General features: G+C 44.5%; 1 protein-coding gene across 4 annotated transcripts in view; it reads right to left on the bottom strand.

Moving 5' to 3' along the window:
• The window catches only part of FNIP1 (folliculin interacting protein 1), a 199,862-nt gene that overhangs the window by 94,753 nt on the left and 89,258 nt on the right, over positions 1-15,851 (bottom strand). For 3 of the 4 annotated variants that reach the window (XM_063928214.1, XM_063928217.1, XM_063928215.1), the window contains exon 2: positions 5,166-5,292. In XM_063928214.1, the coding sequence (XP_063784284.1) occupies positions 5,166-5,292 (127 nt within the window). Of the gene's footprint in view, positions 1-5,165; positions 5,293-8,455; positions 9,096-15,851 lie in introns of those variants that run through there. The other variant, XM_063928216.1, reaches the window with a different exon arrangement.

Genomic DNA, 15,851 nt, shown 5'->3' with positions numbered 1-15,851 from the left:
CCATCATGTCCACCTTTGGTTTTTCCCAACGGTTCACAATCATGTGGAAGACTTCTGGGTGAAGTCCCCACTCCCCCGGGTGAAGATCGTGTCTGCTGAGGAAGTCTGCTTCCCAGTTGTCCACTCCCGGAATGAACACTGCTGACAGTGCTATCACATGATTCTCCGCCAAGCGAAGAATCCTTGCCACTTCCATCATTGCCCTCCTGCTTCTTGTGTCGCCCTGTCTGTTTACGTGGGCGACTGCCGTGATGTTGTCCGACTGGATCAACACCGGCTGACCCTGAAGCAGAGGTCTTGCCTGACTTAGGGCATTGTAAATGGCCCTTAGTTCCAGGATATTTATGTGAAGTGACGTTTCCATGCTCGACCACAAGCCTTGGAAATTTCTTCCCTGTGTGACTGCTCCCCAGCCTCTCAGGCTGGCATCCGTGGTCACCAGGACCCAATCCTGAATGCCGAATCTGCGGCCCTCTAGGAGATGAGCACTCTGTAACCACCACAGGAGAGACACCCTGGTCTTAGGAGGTTCCTGACTAGGTCGGATAACTCCTTGGCTTTCTCCTCCGGGAGAAACACCTTTTTCTGTACTGTGTCCAGAATCATCCCTAGGAACAGCAGACGTGTCGTCGGAATCAGCTGCGATTTTGGAATATTTAGAATCCATCCGTGCTGTCGTAGTACTACTTGAGATAGTGCTACTCCGACCTCTAACTGTTCTCTGGACCTTGCCCTTATCAGGAGATCGTCCAAGTAAGGGATAATTAAGACGCCTTTTCTTCGAAGAAGAATCATCATTTCGGCCATTACCTTGGTAAAGACCCGGGGTGCCGTGGACAATCCAAACGGCAGCGTCTGAAACTGATAGTGACAGTTCTGTACCACAAACCTGAGGTACCCTTGGTGAGAAGGGCAAATTGGGACATGGAGGTAAGCATCCTTGATGTCCAGAGACACCATATAGTCCCCTTCTTCCAGGTTCGCTATCACTGCTCTGAGTGACTCCATCTTGAACTTGAACCTTTTTATGTAAGTGTTCAAGGATTTCAGATTTAAAATGGGTCTCACCGAGCCGTCCGGCTTCGGTACCACAAACAGCGTGGAATAATACCCCTTTCCCTGTTGTAGGAGGGGTACCTTGATTATCACCTGCTGGGAATACAGCTTGTGAATGGCTTCCAATACCGCCTCCCTGTCGGGGGGAGACGTTGGTAAAGCAGACTTCAGGAACCGGCGAGGGGGAGACGTCTCGAATTCCAATTTGTACCCCTGAGATACTACCTGCAGGATCCAGGGGTCCACTTGCGAATGAGCCCACTGCGCGCTGAAATTCTTGAGACGGGCCCCCACCGTGCCTGAGTCCGCTTGTAAGGCCCCAGCGTCATGCTGAGGACTTGGTAGAAGCGGGGGAGGGCTTCTGTTCGTGGGAAGAGGCTGTCTGCTGCAGTCTTTTTCCCCTTCCTCTGCCCCGGGGCAGATATGAGTGGCCTTTTGCCCGCTTGCCCTTATGGGGACGAAAGGACTGAGCCTGAAAAGACGGTATCTTTTTCTGCTGCGAGGTGACTTGGGGTAAAAAGGTGGATTTTCCAGCCGTTGCCGTGGCCACCAGGTCCGATAGACCGACCCCAAATAACTCCTCCCCTTTATACGGCAATACTTCCATATGCCGTTTGGAATCCGCATCACCTGACCACTGTCGTGTCCATAATCCTCTTCTGGCAGAAATGGACATCGCACTTACTCTTGATGCCAGAGTGCAAATATCCCTCTGTGCATCTCGCATATATAGAAATGCATGTCAATAATATATTGTCCCTGTCTAGGGTATCAATATTTTCAGTCAGGGAATCCGACCAAGCCACCCCAGCACTGCACATCCAGGCTGAGGCGATTGCTGGTCGCAGTATAATACCAGTATGTGTGTATATACTTTTAAGGATATTTTCCAGCTTTCTATCAGCTGGTTCCTTGAGGGCGGCCGTATCTGGGGACGGTAACGCCACTTGTTTTGATAAGCGTGTGAGCGCCTTATCTACGCTAGGGGGTGTTTCCCAACGCGCCCTAACCTCTGGCGGGAAAGGGTATAATGCCAATAACTTTTTAGAAATTAGCAGTTTTTTATCGGGGGAAACCCACGCTTCATCACACACCTCATTTAATTCATCTGATTCGGGAAAAACTACGGGTAGTTTTTTCACACCCCACATAATACCCTTTTTTGTGGTACTTGTAGTATCAGAAATGTTCAAAACCTCCTTCATTGCCGTGATCATGTAACGTGTGGCCCTACTGGAAAATACGTTTGTTTCCTCACCGTCGACACTGGAGTCAGTGTCCGTGTCTGGGTCTGTGTCGACCACCTGAGGTAACAGGCGCTTTAGAGCCCCTGACGGTGTTTGAGACGCCTGTACAGGTATTAACTGATTTGCCGGCTGTCTCATGTCGTCAACAGTCTTTTGTAAAGTGTTGACACTATCACGTAATTCTTTCCATAAGACCATCCAGTCAGGTGTCGACTCCCTAGGGGGTGACATCACTAACACAGGCAATTGCTCCGCCTCCACATCATTTTCCTCCTCATACATGTCGACACAACGTACCGACACACAGCACACACACACAGGGAATGCTCTGATAGAGGACAGGACCCCACTAGCCCTTTGGGGAGACAGAGGGAGAGTTTGCCAGCACACACCAGAGCGCTATATATATACAGGGATAACCTTATGTAAGTGTTTTTCCCTAATATAGCTGCTGTATATATTTATATGCCAATTTAGTGCCCCCCTTCTCTTGTTTTACCCTGTTTCTGTAGTGCAGGACTGCAGGGGAGAGTCAGGGAGCCTTGCTCCAACGGAGCTGTGAGGAAAAAATGGCGCCAGTGTGCTGAGGAGATAGGCTCCGCCCCTTTTTCGGCGGCCTTTCTCCCGCTTTTTTATGTAAAAATTGGCAGGGGTTAAATACATCCATATAGCCCAGGAGCTATATGTGATGTATTTTTTGCCAAAAAAGGTGTTTTTATTGCGTCTCAGGGCGCCCCCCCCCAGCGCCCTGCACCCTCAGTGACCGGAGTGTGAAGTGTGCTGAGAGCAATGGCGCACAGCTGCAGTGCTGTGCGCTACCTTATAGAAGACAGGACGTCTTCTGCCGCCGATTTTCCGGACCTCTTCCGTCTTCTGGCTCTGTAAGGGGGACGGCGGTGCGGCTCTGGGACCCATCCATGGCTGGGCCTGTGATCGTCCCTCTGGAGCTAATGTCCAGTAGCCTAAGAAGCCCAATCCACTCTGCACGCAGGTGAGTTAGCTTCTTCTCCCCTTAGTCCCTCGGTGCAGTGAGCCTGTTGCCAGCAGGTCTCACTGAAAATAAAAAACCTACTTTAAACTTTTACACTAAGCAGCTCAGGAGAGCCCCTTAGCCTGCACCCGTCTCGTTCGGGCACAAAAATCTAACTGAGGCTTGGAGGAGGGTCATAGGGGGAGGAGCCAGTGCACACCAGGTAGTCCTAAAGCTTTTTACTTTTGTGCCCAGTCTCCTGCGGAGCCGCTATTCCCCATGGTCCTTTCGGAGTCCCCAGCATCCACTAGGACGTTAGAGAAATAAATATATATATATATATATATATATATATATATATATATATATACACACATACATACATACATACATACATACATACATACATATACACACACATATTATATATATATATATATATATATATATATATAAGCATACAATTCAGCCGGCACTCCACGCTTCTCACCAGCTGGTCCCGGTGTCCAGTGCAATATTCCTCAGCATATCCACACAATAGGCACGGCACTCCAGGGACTCGTTCCAATGAAGCTTTTATTTAGGTGCTGTTATCAACATGTTTCGGGGCATTCACCCCTTCGTCAGGACAGGTGTGAATGCCCCGAAACATGTTGATAACAGCACCTAAATAAAAGCTTCATTGGAACGAGTCCCTGGAGTGCCGTGCCTATTGTGTGTATATATATATATATATATATATATATATATATATATATATATATATATATATATATATATATATATATATATATATATATAATGTCATCTTATTTAGTGTTTGAATTTTATTTAATGTGGAAGGTCAACCCAGGATAAAACACTCTGCTGCTGAATAGGTCATGTTAGAGGGCCAAATGTATTACACATTAGAAAACTAGCCAAGTAGGGACGGGCCGCACATAAAAGGTGGTCTTAATCGTGCAAACATCACAGTAAAAGTGGATAGATGTGAACGAGTTCTTCAAAACAGAATTTGCCCAGTCAGGAATTGCATGCCTTGACAAAGTCACAAGGTATGCCTAGCCACTATAGTGGAAATGCACCATGCACATAGCCGCGCACCCTGCAGCCATATGATCCGACGAGTGGAATAGCTGGACTCTAGCAGGCCAGCCTTCAGCATATTCAGGATACCACATGTCAGCGACTTCCAAGCTACAAATCACCCTTAAAATATAGAGCACTGGTAATATGTGTTGTTCACGTGAGTGACTTTAGCATGTAAATCTGAAGAGGGCCTTTCTTTATAACGTACTATAGTACTGTACTCCAGAACAGTATCAGTCACCTGGTGTGGGCAACCTAGTGTATACCGATACTCGATCGATTCCTATATGTTGTAGCACATTTATTTAACTTGTATTACTTTATTACACTTACATGTGACATTTGTTTAATTCCACAAATCTGATGGAAACACAGAAGAGCAATATTATACGTACATGTGCAAATTACTTTTCTTCAGTAGTTTAACTTGTAACAGAGACATATTTGTCTTGACTCAAACCTACAATACAAGCTATAATGAGCACTAAGTAACCAATGCAGTAACACGGTTACTTCGCATATTGGCATAATATTGAAATTTATCGCAACGTAATAGTTAGAAAGGGATTACATTTAACATATAACTAACTGCAAGCACTTGGAGACTTTTACTAAGAGCCTGTAACCTCTAATAGAAATGTATGTGACACCCACTGCTGTAATATAAAGTCAAGTAGCTGAGTCCAGACAGGGTTTGATATACTAATATAACCAGGAACCAGAATAACTGCTTTGCTCTAATCATAGCTTGTTTTCTAGCACATTTAATAACATACATCAAATTATGAATAGGGGCAACTTACCGACACAGACAGTTCCTCTGTCTTACGCTTGGCACTTGAGTCAAACAAGACATTTCGTCCCCGCTTCTCGCAGTCCTGGTAAACGATCAAGCGGATTTGGCTTGGGTCAAACTCATAGGATGGCCAGCTGCACGGGAAAAAAACAAAGTTATTCATCTGGCGCAAAGGATTTAAATACTATTTTCAGTTGATAGGACAATCTATTGTTAAAACAAACATTTCTATCTTTGCTGAAACCATATCTTCAGTTAATGGCATTATTATGATTGCATTGTAGGGTGGTTTTATTTCTAGTCCAATACTAAAATAAAGGGGTGCAACATTTCACCACAGGAAATGTGTTCACCAGGTTCATCATCTAATAGACCATCCCTATCAATTCATCTCTGTAAATTCCCTGCTAGGGTCCAGCTGCATCCACCCATTGGGAGAGCTTCTGTACCTGTAAGGGCTACGGTGCACTGGAAAATGAAGAAAAGTTTTTTGGCCCAGGGGCTTGCACTGGTTTGGTTACCGGATTAGTTTCTTACACAGAATTGCTGGAAATTACCAAGTTAAAAAGTACTATTGCTCTCCCTATTCCAGAGTTTCCCAAACTCCGCCATTACAGTGCAAGTTTTCTGGATATCCTTACTTAAGTACAGGTGACTTAATTATTACCTCTATTAATTTGATTTACCCATCTGGATATGCTTAAACCTGGACGGTGATGGCGGAGTGTGGGAACTCTGCCCCAGTCTGTCATAAGACGGAGGAAACATTGGTCATAGCCGGTTTAAGGGTCACCATCAAAATCTCATCTACTGACCCCTATTAACTAATTACTAGAGAAATGAGCGATCTTTTAGCCTAGCTGCTACAGAGAACACATACTCCTATTTATCTCTACTAGTTACCCTATCTTCAGTCACTCACTGTGCACTGAACCCTAGTAAGTTGTACTTTTTTCTTTTTAAACCATGACATGAAAGCACAGTACCTATAAGTACATTGGATGCTAGAATTGAACAAAGAACTGAGGTTTACAGGCCCCACCAATATTTGTGCTCAACAAGATTGATCAGATGAGAAAAATAAAAACAAAAGACAAATAATTTATATCGAAGCTGATCTAACACTATTGAATATTGTGGAGCTCATCACTTTCCATCATACAGTAAGATCATCAGTTCTGCCACTGCTTAGTGATATCTATACTATCCTTGAAACTTGTATCAGCAATAGTCTCATCTAGGTAGAGACCAGGTTACACCATACCTGCTGAATGATCTGCATTGGAAAATGATTGCCAAATGCCACCTACGACTAATTAGACATTGTAGTACAGGTTGAGTATCCCTGATCCAAAATGCTTGGGACCAGAAGTATTTTGGATATGGGATTTTTCCGTATTTTGGAATAATTGCATACCATAATGAGATATCATGGCGATGGGACCTAAGTCTAAGCACAGAATGTATTTATGTTACATATACACCTTATACAGACTGAAGGTAATTTTAGCCAATATTTTTTAGAACTTTGTGCATTAAACAGAGTGTGTGTACATTCACACAATTCATTTATGTTTCATATACACCTTATACACACAGCCTGAAGGTCATTTAATACAATATTTTTAATTACTTCATGTATTAAACAAAGTTTGTATACATTGAGCCATCAGAAAACAAAAGGTTTCACTATCTCACTCAAAAAATTCCGTATTTCGGAATATTTGGATATGGGATACTCAACCTGTATCATCAATATCTGGCTAACTCAGAGGTTCTCAAATGCGGTCCTCAAGGTACCTCAACGGTTCAGGTTTTAAGTATATCCATAGCTCTGCACAGGTTAAATCAAGTTGACTAAGGCGCTAATTAAGTCACCTGTGGCCAAGCATGGATAAACTTAAAACCTGGACTGTTGGGGTGCCTTTAGGACTGCGAGCTAACGGATGACATTTATGGCACAATGCTCTAAATTCTGCTGTTTAGGTAAACTTATTTAAAATATATAGGTCAGACAAATTCCTCTGTGAAAAAATATCAAATTGTTTAGCAATTACAAATAAAGATGTATTAAACCACAATAATAATCTGCCTAGCTCACTAGTAGTATCCATCAATATAGATAAACAGGTGCATTAAGAAGGTCAATGTCATCAGATATTATAAGTAGATATCACATAATATAACTGCACAGTGACCTTTCCTGTATGACTGGCTCACATTGTATGCTAATGCAATTGCAATTTTCTAGGCTACGGAACCGCTAATGTTAGCAAGTGAAGCACAGAAATTAAAAGGATGCCCACTGAAGCTATCGCAACTCATTCGCAATTGCGTACATGGTCGCAGCATATGCGCTATAACGGGGAACATCGACTGCTGGAGTAGGTCCATGTCTATGCAGACTGGAAGCGGCAGTTGTGATGCAGGCTTTATGACTCTCCTTTTACCTGATCGCAGCTGACAGCACATGCACACCCCAAAAACGTCCATAACACGCCTGCTTGTTTACCGCCACTTCCTAAATGGTCACTTCCTGTCAATCACTGTGCAATTAAATCTTCACTGCAAACAGACTCGCAAAGGCAACTTTACACATGCTCAGTGCGATCGCACATAGCTTAAAACTCTAAATTAGTCCCACTGTTGTATTTTCATTAGAACCGGTTACTCCCAAATGTGTGAGACTAGAGGAGTCTTCCAGTTTCCAGTCTGGTCATTATCTCCGTGAGAACATGAAGTGTTTTTATCAGAGCCGTTCCACACGGACTCAATAGCAATGGGCATTTCTCACTATTTGGAATTCTATTTAAAAATAAAAAAAAATTCTCCCTATTGCGTGCATGATGGCGTTACTCTGGGTATGAACACGTCTCTGTGATAGACGAATCCAGAGACTATTTTTAAAAGAATCCACGCAGTTGCTATATTTATAGACCATGCCAGCTTATCTACTTTAAATGCTTGTCGTGTTAGCACCATTCCCAATAATCACATATAAAACAAAACAGCACTTTACAGAATGCTACGATTACAGGTTAGTATTGCAATTGACAAAACACTTGGTTATAATATAGCAGACAACCAATCACTAAAGTCTGTCACTTCCAATCATCTGTAAGAATAGTAAATCAGAAAATAGTAAATGGGGTGTACATTTGTGCACACAAAAGTGTTACCAAAGAAAGTTCAGGACTGTACTCTGAATGGACAAACATAAAATAATGGGGCTTGATTTCAGAACATTTAAAAAATGATACAACTGCATTAGAAACACAGCACAGATATACAAAGTACCTGGACTGCATCTTGCCTTGCTTGCCGATTCACCTGTTCCTGAAACCTCAAAAATAAGTGGTCCTTAGAACCACACAGCCGTCAAGCAGCTATTAAAAATAGCAATAAGCCATATTCAACCACAACAGAAAGGCTGGCATGTGGTGAGTGGAGAGAGGTGACATGAACAATACGCTATCCATGTTGTGTTTTAAACTGTACAGCGCCAAACAGATCATAGGAGCCATTTTAGAGATATCTGATGCCAGCGGCAAAGTCTTTGTTTTAGCACCGGAAGCCATTTAACCAGCTTTAAATCTTGAGAGGCTGCAAACAGTCCTGCTCTTCTTTGATTCTGGTGTATAATGCTAGCTGCAGATACTCTAGGATTGTGCTAATTAGCAGGGACAAAACTTTATGTTGCTTGTGCTGTGTGCCAGCTGAGCTTCTCTCTCGCTCCTTAGACTGGTCTCATGTGTCTTCAACCACCTGACTATGTTCTCTTGGCAACTGAGAGTGTGCACGTCCTCGGCCAAAAAGTGTCAGACGGTTCAGTGTGAAAAGAGCGAGGGGGCTGCAAGATGAAGATGCCTTTGCTGTAACTCTGTCCCCACTTATTCCCCACCTTCATGAGTGACATTCTTGTCAGCAGAAGCATGCCAGTGTTTAATGCTGCTGAGAAGCAGGCCAGACAAGTAGAAAAGCAGGCACTGACAGCTGTCATGTGGCACGGAGCGATCACTGCTTGCCACCTGGATCTGAGGCAGGGCTGCCAACCAATCCTAGGCACTCTCCTCATTTCATGCACTTCACGGCTTTCAGCTGGAAACTGGAGCTAGCTGCCATGGGCATAGCATTACTACTAACCCACGCTCTGCCTCACAGACAACAATGCACTGCAGAATGTTCAACACGTCTGTGCACCTCAGTGCCTAAAGGACAAGTAAAGCCAGTAAGTTATATTAAAATACTGTACATCAAAAGCTGTGTATTAGCTGAATAATAAACATTAAACAACTGGAGTATTTATAGATATAGATGTGCTCTCATACACCAAGAGTCTTTGCGACATATGGCGGAATGACCCTTGCACTGTGACAAGCAGCTTACCTTATGCGTCTTCACATTTTGTGTCTTAGTCGCATTGCAGATGAGGTGAAAAGGCACTCAGTGTACCAGATATGCTAGGCTGCAACTTTAACTGCACAGAATGTTGCGCGAGGAAAAGCCGCAGCTGCTTGCATCGGAGCCCTCTTTACACAGATTCAGACACAGATGTACAAGTGCTGTAAGCCTCAGTGGGCAGTATGCTAGGAAATTCTAGTTGTTTCACTTATGCAAATAAGATAAACATTTTGAGTAAAAAAAAAAGACGCTCTGCGTGGCAGAGTCACATGGGACCTGGGCCACTGAGAGGGCTATTTGGCGTGTCTTGAGCCACAGTATAGGACACATCTGTAAGTAAATATGTCCTCCATGCTCAGTTTTATTCCACTGCAAAAGAAAATAGGATCTAATGGAAGAGCGTATCTAACAGAGCACATCCATAGAGACTGACACCTGTTGAGATACTAAATGAACTGATTGATGGATTCATAAACAGGGCTCTTCCAGTAATGACACAGCAGGTGAAACGACCATGGCCTTTTGAGGTGCTGCTGATCCCATGGAACACTTTCTTAAGGATGCTGGACAGGCAAATAAAACGACGCGTGTGGGGGGGGGGGGGGGGGGGGAGATAATATTGGTCCTATTATTCTTATTTGTACAGAAATATTCATGGATAGAGAGAAGTGGCCCATAAGGCGGGGGTACTCAACATGCAGCCCTCCAGCTGTTGTGGAACTACACATCAAAGCATACTCTGCCACAGTTTTGCTATTAGGGAATGCTAAAACTGTGGCAGATCATGCTGGTATGTGTAGTTCCACAATAACTTAACTGGAGGGCTGTATGTTGAGCGGCACTCCACAGGGGAACAAACAAAAACAATTATGTGGTTTGTTAACCACAGTCAAGAGGATGGCAGAATTCTAATTGAAGATGCTGCTCTCTCTAGCTTTATGTGCTGCATATCTGTATGCCATAGTAAGTAAGAACATCTATGCATCTACCACCACTTCTAGTTTATAACAAAGGAATATGAAAAACAGTAACAGAAGGGACAGCACTATGCAGTAACAATCATACTGAAACCTTAGTCCTAAGAAGCAGTGTTAATCATTCATTTATAAATGTCAGTCATATTCTGTAGTCACTGGAGGTGCACCACAGGGTATTAACTACAGCAAAGAACTATTGGATAAGGTTCCAAAAATGTATTATTATGAAAAACGTGTACTCTATTGCAGTGGTTCTCAAACTCGGTCCTCAGGACCCCACACAGTGCATGTTTTGCAGGTAACCCAGCAAGTGCACAGGTGTATTAATTACTCACTGACACATTTTAAAAGGTCCACAGGTGGAGCTAATTATGTCACTTGTGATTCTGTGAGGACACCTGCAAAACATTGCCTGTGTGGGGTCCTGAGGACCGAGTTTGAGAACCTGTGCTCTATTCAATCCACAGTGAAACAATTAATTTGTATTTAATGAAATACAAAACTTTTATACTAATTGTTGTATTTGTATTAACCTCATGGCCCAAGTGCTGGAAGCATATTCATTTTGTAATGGGGGCATGGTGGGTATGGGCCATTACATTTATAATGATATGCAAAACTTTTTTTAAGTGCATCTTAAATGGCATGTCTGTCACCAATAACCTCTTATGCTAACCACCTGCTACATCATACATTTTACATAGCTTTACAAATGTGCCTGGCAACCAAGTACAGTAGCTGGTTGTGGGCAACCAAGTACAGTAGCTGGTTGTGGGCAACCAGACTGCAGTCTAATGTTCTGCAGAACGTAGCCCATAGTTTTGTACTACAAAAAAACAAATGCAATAAATGTAATGAAATTACAAAAGATGAGCTACTGATACACAGAGGTATATGTAAAGCTAGGTATACAGTATGCAATATTAGGCCAATCAGATGATTTTTGTATGCTCAGTCCCATAATCTCAGAGTGTATACACATCAATAGGTCTTATTATTGTTCCAAGAGCAGATGGGATCGGACCTGGTGCATGCCATCTGACGATAAGCCTATATAATGCACATTTTTAAGTGTGATATTCTGATCATCTGTTCGACAATTAAAACGTCACCTTTTTGCGAAAATCATAACGTTGGTTGGCTCGTGAGTGAAATTGTTCAGGTGTGTATCCAGTAGAGAAGGTTGTGAGAGCCGGGAACCAGCACAATCAGAATGATTAAGGCTGTCGATTTAAAGCAGCAATAATTTAAAATGTAAAACCAAGCCGGTTTTACCTTTTAAATTATTGTTGCTTTAAATCAGGAATGGGGAACCTGAACCTGCTTTAAATCAACAGCCTTAATCACGAGATTGTGCTGGTACCAACCTGGTTTTGCCTTTTCCATTATGGGCTAACTGTCTGAATCGTGTCATTCACAGGCTACTGACTAAGTACCATAATATTAATCACAATCTTATCACTGGCACTGTGCAAAAGTGTTTTTTAAAAAGTGCTTCAAAAACTTCCACTAGCAACGGGAATTACAAAACAGCGCATAAAACAATGCATAAAAGATGATCTAGTCTCCTGAGCACTAGTCCTTGTTGTTACAAAGAAGGTAATGCTCTCAGACAGTCCTCAAGCTAAATATAACAGACCTGATGGTCACATGCCGCGCTGACCCCTATCCCTGCTTGCCGGAAAAGAAGAGGAAGTCCCTCACATTTACCCTGTTGCTGCAGTTTCTCTAAAACCACAGAGTGATCAGTAGTGAGACAAAACGGATGTTACAGAAAAGCCTTGTGACACTCCCTTAATATTGGCTACTCACTGCAGGAGGTTACAAAGAAACAAAACAAATGGTTACTATTGGCTTCAATGGCGCTGCAGCACATGTTCTGGCATTGTATCAAATGATCTACAATTTTTTCCTGATTGAATGGCAACAGGTTATGCACCAATAAAATGTACACAATAAATATGCAAGAGAAAAAAATTAGAGAGAGAGAGAAAATACGGTATAAGAGTAAGAGAATGAGTGAGTGAGTGAGTGAGTGAGTGAGTGAGTGAGTGAGTGAAAAAGAAAGAAGAAAATAAGAATTTACTTACCGATAATTCTATTTCTCGTAGTCCGTAGTGGATGCTGGGAACTCCGTAAGGACCATGGGGAATAGCGGCTCCGCAGGAGACTGGGCACAAAAGTAAAGCTTTAGGACTACCTGGTGTGCACTGGCTCCTCCCCCTATGACCCTCCTCCAAGCCTCAGTTAGGATACTGTGCCCGGACGAGCGTACACAATAAGAAAGGATTATGAATCCCGGGTAAGACTCATACCAGCCACACCAATCACACCGTATAACCTGTGATCTGAACCCAGTTAACAGCATGATAACAGAGGAGCCTCTGGAAATATGGCTCACAACAATAATAACCCGATTTTTGTAACAATAACTATGTACAAGTATTGCAGACAATCCGCACTTGGGATGGGCGCCCAGCATCCACTACGGACTACGAGAAATAGAATTATCGGTAAGTAAATTCTTATTTTCTCTGACGTCCTAGTGGATGCTGGGAACTCCGTAAGGACCATGGGGATTATACCAAAGCTCCCAAACGGGCGGGAGAGTGCGGATGACTCTGCAGCACCGAATGAGAGAACTCCAGGTCCTCCTCAGCCAGGGTATCAAATTTGTAGAATTTAGCAAACGTGTTTGCCCCTGACCAAGTAGCTGCTCGGCAAAGTTGTAACGCCGAGACCCCTCGGGCAGCCGCCCAAGATGAGCCCACCTTCCTTCTGGAATGGGCTTTTACAGATTTTGGCTGTGGCAGGCCTGCCACAGAATGTGCAAGCTGAATTGTACTACAAATCCAACGAGCAATAGTCTGCTTAGAAGCAGGAGCACCCAGCTTGTTGGGTGCATACAGGATAAACAGCGAGTCAGATTTCCTGACTCCAGCCGTCCTGGAAACATATATTTTCAGGGCCCTGACTACGTCCAGCAACTTGGAGTCCTCCAAGTCCCTAGTAGCCGCAGGTACCACAATAGGCTGGTTCAGGTGAAACGCTGAAACCACCTTAGGGAGAAATTGAGGACGAGTCCTCAATTCTGCCCTGTCCGTATGAAAAATTAGGTAAGGGCTTTTATAGGATAAAGCCGCCAATTCTGAGACACGCCTGGCTGAAGCCAGGGCCAACAGCATTACCACTTTCCATGTGAGATATTTTAAGTCCACAGTGGTGAGTGGTTCAAACCAATGTGATTTTAGGAACCCCAAAACTACATTGAGATCCCAAGGTGCCACTGGAGGCACAAAAGGAGGCTGTATATGCAGTACCCCCTTGACAAACGTCTGAACTTCAGGAACTGAAGCCAGTTCTTTCTGGAAGAAAATCGACAGGGCCGAAATTTTAACCTTAATGGACCCTAATTTTAGGCCCATAGACAGTCCTGTTTGCAGGAAATGCAGGAACCGACCCAGTTGAAATTCCTCTGTAGGGGCCTTCCTGGCCTCGCACCACGCAACATATTTACGCCAAATACGGTGATAATGTTGTGCGGTTACATCCTTCCTGGCTTTGATCAGGGTAGGGATGACTTCATCCGGAATGCCTTTTTCCTTCAGGATCCGGCGTTCAACCGCCATGCCGTCAAACGCAGCCGCGGTAAGTCTTGGAACAGACAGGGTCCCTGCTGGAGCAGATCCCTTCTTAGAGGTAGAGGCCACGGGTCCTCTGTGAGCATCTCTTGAAGTTCCGGGTACCAAGTCCTTCTTGGCCAATCCGGAGCCACGAGTATAGTCCTTACTCCTCTCCTTCTTATGATTCTCAGTACCTTGGGTATGAGAGGCAGAGGAGGGAACACGTACACTGACTGGTACACCCACGGTGTTACCAGAGCGTCCACAGCTATTGCCTGAGGGTCCCTTGACCTGGCGCAATACCTGTCTAGTTTTTTGTTCAGGCGGGACGCCATCATGTCCACCTTTGGTTTTTCCCAACGGTTCACAATCATGTGGAAGACTTCTGGGTGAAGTCCCCACTCTCCCGGGTGGAGATGGCCCTTAGCTCCAGGATATTTATGTGAAGTGATGTCTCCAGGCTTGACCACAAGCCCTGGAAATTTCTTCCGTGTGTGACTGCTCCCCAGCCTCTCAGGCTGGCATCCGTGGTCACCAGGACCCAGTCCTGAATGCCGAATCTGCGGCCCTCTAGAAGATGAGCACTCTGCAACCACCACAGGAGAGAAACCCTTGTCCTTGGTGACAAGATTATCCGCTGATGCATCTGAAGATGCGACCCGGACCATTTGTCTAGCAGATCCCACTGGAAGGTTCTTGCGTGGAATCTGCCGAATGGGATTGCTTCGTAAGAAGCCACCATCTTTCCCAGGACCCTTGTGCATTGATGCACTGAGACTTGGCCTGGTTTTAGGAGATTTCTGACTAGCTCGGATAACTCCCTGGCTTTCTCCTCCGGGAGAAACACCTTTTTCTGGACTGTGTCCAGGATCATCCCTAGGAATAGAAGGCGTGTCGTCGGGATCAGCTGCGATTTTGGAATATTGAGAATCCAACCGTGCTGCCGCAGCACTATCTGAGATAGTGCTACCCCGACTTCCAACTGTTGCCTGGATCTTGCCCTTATCAGGAGATCGTCCAAGTAAGGGATAACTAAAACTCCCTTCTTTCGAAGGAGTATCATCATTTCGGCCATTACCTTGGTAAAGACCCGGGGTGCCGTGGACAATCCAAACGGCAGCGTCTGAAACGGATAGTGACAGTTCTGTACCACAAACCTGAGGTACCCTTGGTGAGAAGGGTAAATTGGGACATGTAGGTAAGCATCTTTGATGTCCAGAGAGACCATATAGTCCCCTTCTTCCAGGTTTGCAATCACTGCTCTGAGTGACTCCATCTTGAATTTGAACCTTTGTATGTAAGTGTTCAAGGATTTTAGATTTAAAATTGGTCTCACCGAGCCGTCCGGCTTCGGTACCACAAATAGTGTGGAATAGTACCCCTTTCCCTGTTGCAGGAGGGGTACCTTGATTATCACCTGCTGGGAATACAGCTTGTGAATGGCTTGCAATACTGCCTCCCTGTCTGAGGGAGATGTCGGTAAAGCAGACTTTAGGAAACGGCGAGGGGGAGACGTCTCGAATTCCAATTTGTACCCCTGAGATACCACCTGAAGGATCCAGGGGTCCACTTGCGAGTGGGCCCACTGCACACTGAACTTCTTGAGACGGGCCCCCACCGTGCCGGAGTCCGCTTGTAAAGCCCCAGCGTCATGCTGAGGACTTTGCGGAGGCGGGAGAGGGCTTTTGTTCC

This window comes from Pseudophryne corroboree, chromosome 6, assembly GCF_028390025.1.
Source record: "Pseudophryne corroboree isolate aPseCor3 chromosome 6, aPseCor3.hap2, whole genome shotgun sequence".
Lineage (NCBI taxonomy): Eukaryota > Metazoa > Chordata > Amphibia > Anura > Myobatrachidae > Pseudophryne > Pseudophryne corroboree.
This window is presented reverse-complemented; position numbering and strand designations above follow the sequence as displayed.